Source organism: Bison bison, unplaced genomic scaffold (assembly GCF_000754665.1).
Source record: "Bison bison bison isolate TAMUID 2011002044 unplaced genomic scaffold, Bison_UMD1.0 scf7180017851926, whole genome shotgun sequence".
Lineage (NCBI taxonomy): Eukaryota > Metazoa > Chordata > Mammalia > Artiodactyla > Bovidae > Bison > Bison bison.
Window position 1 is genome coordinate 157971 of NW_011482499.1, and position 3491 is coordinate 161461.

At 41.5% G+C, this 3491-nt stretch overlaps 1 protein-coding gene across 2 annotated transcripts in view; it reads left to right on the top strand.

Annotated features, from left to right (window-relative positions):
- Positions 1-3251, top strand: part of FMO4 (flavin containing monooxygenase 4) — a 38894-nt gene extending 35643 nt beyond the window's left edge. For both annotated transcript variants that reach the window (XM_010851922.1, XM_010851927.1), the window contains exon 9: positions 631-3251. In XM_010851922.1, coding sequence (XP_010850224.1) covers positions 631-1033 — 403 coding nt within the window. In that variant the 3' untranslated portion in view covers positions 1034-3251. The remainder of the gene's footprint in view (positions 1-630) is intronic.
- The last annotated feature ends 240 nt before the right edge of the window (positions 3252-3491 follow it).

The window sequence follows — 3491 nt, forward strand, 5'->3', positions numbered from 1 at the left end:
ATGATTTTCTTAATATCATTTTCTTTTCTCACTTTAAGAATACAGCATACGATCATATAACATACACAATATATGTTAACCTGTTTATGCTATCAGTATGGCCTTTAGTTTACTAATAATTTATTAGTAGTTAGGTTTGAGGGGAATCAAGTTTCACTTAGATTTTCAACTATATAGGGGATTGATACCCCTAACCCCCTTATTGTTCAAGGGTCAACTGTACTCACATCTGTGTCATGTTCAGTTCTGCTACACCAAGTATGATCCTCTCAACTCACAATTAACATCAATAAAAATAATTCAGGTGGTTATATATATGATGCTTTCTGATCATGTTTATTTGTTCAATAACTGTGGTATCTGGACTGATCTGATTTTACCCTCATATCAAATTCAAGAACCTGAAACATTGTTCAAAGCTCCTCTTCACATCATCTTCTTCTGACATCTCCTTTAACAAAATTAATTACACTCACAAATACCCTATGCAAATAAACTCCTTTTACTTTTTCTCCCCAACACAGGAAAACATTCCCAACTTGGTTTGATGCCAATAGAAAGAAACAAAATGGTGGGAGGTGGGGAAACTCATAACTTGAAAATCAAGTGATCCATCTTCTTCCCTCTCAGGGGTTTGATGAAAGATCCCGGTGCAGACAAAATTGACTACATTTCCTACCTGGATGACCTCGCTTCCTTCATAGGCGTAAAGCCCAACATCCCACTCCTGTTCATCAAGGATCCCAGACTAGCATGGGAAGTTTTCTTTGGACCATGTACTCCTTACCAGTATCGCCTCATGGGCCCCGGGAAATGGGATGGAGCCCGAAATGCCATCTTGACCCAGTGGGACAGGACACTGAAACCCTTAAAAACTCGAACCATTCCTGGTTCCTTCAAACCTGCCTCCATGTCACATTATTTGAAAGCCTGGGGGGCACCTATACTGCTTGCTTCCTTTCTACTGATCTACAAATCTTCAATTTTTTTGAAATTGGTGCCAGAAAAACTACAGGACAGGTTATCCCCTTAATTAATAAGTATTTGGTGAGGATAAATCTGATGGGTTATGAGGATTGTCCCCAGTCATATTAATTCTGTTCCCAAATATCTTGTGTTTTTCCCCTCTCCTCTCCAACATAGCTGTTATCATACAAGTTTAGGTCTAATCATCTCTTACCTTAATTATTGTTCTATCTTCCTCTCAAGTCTCAGTACCTCCTTTCTTGCCTCCTTTACTTAAGCAGTTGTTCTAAAATAAAAAATACTGTCATCGTTTCCATCAAGATGTTGGTAGGGACAAGACAGAACTCAAATTAGCTAATTTGTGGAAACTTTAATGTAAAGATTATGTCCAATGGTTTGAGCAGAGTGTAGGAAAATCATAAGTAGAATTAAATACTCCCAGACTAGTAACCGTGAGATGCTTTTACCATCCATAGTTTTTCTAATGAGGCAAAGGGAGAACAAATATGAATAAGAGAGTGAGATTACGTGGAGAGGACCACCTCTCAAGAGCTGTGATCTCCAGCTCACCACTGAAGGCAGTCCATGGTGACCCCAAAAGAACAGAGCTAGGGAAATTCATTGCCTAATCTTACATTCTTCCCTCCCTCTGATCTGCCCATGTTTCTCAATGGCCTAACCCAACCAAAATTCAGAAGGCAAGGTTACTGACTATTGTGGATTTAATTGCATTCATTCCCCCCAAAATATAGTCAAGTTCTAACCTCTGGTACCTGTGAATGGTGCCACAGGTAACTTACTTGGAAATAGAAAGTGAAAGGAAGAAAGTGAAGTCGCTCAGTCATGTCCGACTCTTTGTGACCCCATGGACTGTAGCCTACCAGGTTCCTCCATCCATGGGATTTTCCAGGCAAGAATACTGGAGTGGGTTGCCATTGCAAATGTACATAAGTTGGAAATAAGATCTTTGCAAATGTACATAAGTTGAGATCATACTGAAATAGGGTGAGCTAGATCCAATATAAAAAGAGGATCCTTATAAAAAGAGGATAAAGCTACTTCCTGGCAGTGTGGTGACTAAGACTCCAGGCTCCCAATGCAGGGTGCCCAGGTTTGATCCCAGGTCAGGGAATTAGATTCCATATGCCTCAACTGAAGATCTCACATACTGCAACTAAGACTCAGTGCAGCCAAATAATTTTTTTATAGAGAGAGAGAGGATAAGACACAGAGACACAGTCACAGTAGAGAATACCATGTGAAGACAGGCAGAAGTTGGAATGATGCATCTACAAACTAAGGATCCAAGCAAGCAAACACTCAGAGACACAGAACAGATTCTCTCTCAAAATCCACAGAGGAAAAAAAGCCCTGCCAACAACAATTCCAGAATCCTACCCTCCAGAACTGTGAAAGAATAAGCCACCCACTTTGCTATGGCACTCCTAGGATACGATACACCAACTGATGTTTCCTGTGGAGGTCAGCCTCCTAGGCCACAGGGCAGAGCAAAGGTGATGGAGAGTGTGTGTGGAAGGACAATCAGAAAGGATCCAGAGCAGACATGTTGCTTTCCAGTTTAAAAATCCTTCAAAGTTTCTCCCTGGATTAGAGATAATAAATTCCTTAGCCCTGAAGAGGAGACTCTTCCTGATCTGAGTCCATTTGCCCAGGTCACCAGAATCCTGGGCTGTAGCTACCCCTCCTCTTCAAAATCCTACCATCTAGTACTCATACCTCCTCACTTTGGCATAAGCTGTTGCCTTTTCCAGCTACTCAAATTCACACCTGTCTTTCTAGGGCAAGCTTGATTATCTCCCTTTGTGAAGCCTTCTCTGAGTCCCCAGAGCAGAGCTGATGGCCACTACATAATGACTGGGCTTCCCTGGTGGCTCAGATGGTGAAGAATCTGCTCACAATGCAGGAGATCCAGGTTCAATTCCTGGATTGGGAAGATTCCAGGAGAAGGGCATGGCAACTCACTCCGGTATTCTTGCCTGGAGAATTCCATGGACAGAGGAACCTGGGGGGCTACAGATCATGGGGTTGCAGAAGAGTTGCACATGACTGAGTAACTAACACTTTCACTTTCTTTCACTTTTCATGACTGCCATCTCACATACTACTCCATCATTGTTCTGTTGTTACTATAACATTAATGTAATTTTCTTTTTGTGTCCATCTCCAAATAAATGGTGGTGTTTTGAGAGGAACCATCATCTTGTTCAGCTAAAACACTGCCTGATAAAAATACTGCAAAATAAATATTTGATGACTAAACAGTGGCTTCACTGGCTGACATTCCTTGTCTCTCTTCCACCCACATTCTTTTCTTCTGCCAACTTGATAAATTACTTCAGACTACTTCAGCTCTGCAAACGAACAAGGACTGTCCACCAACATCTAATTTTATAAGACGATCCATGTGGCAGTCAGAATGTATACAACTGATCAGCAACTGGGAGCCAGGGGTACTGATGGAAAGCACTAACTGGATTCAACCTGGATTATAATCCCAGCTCTGC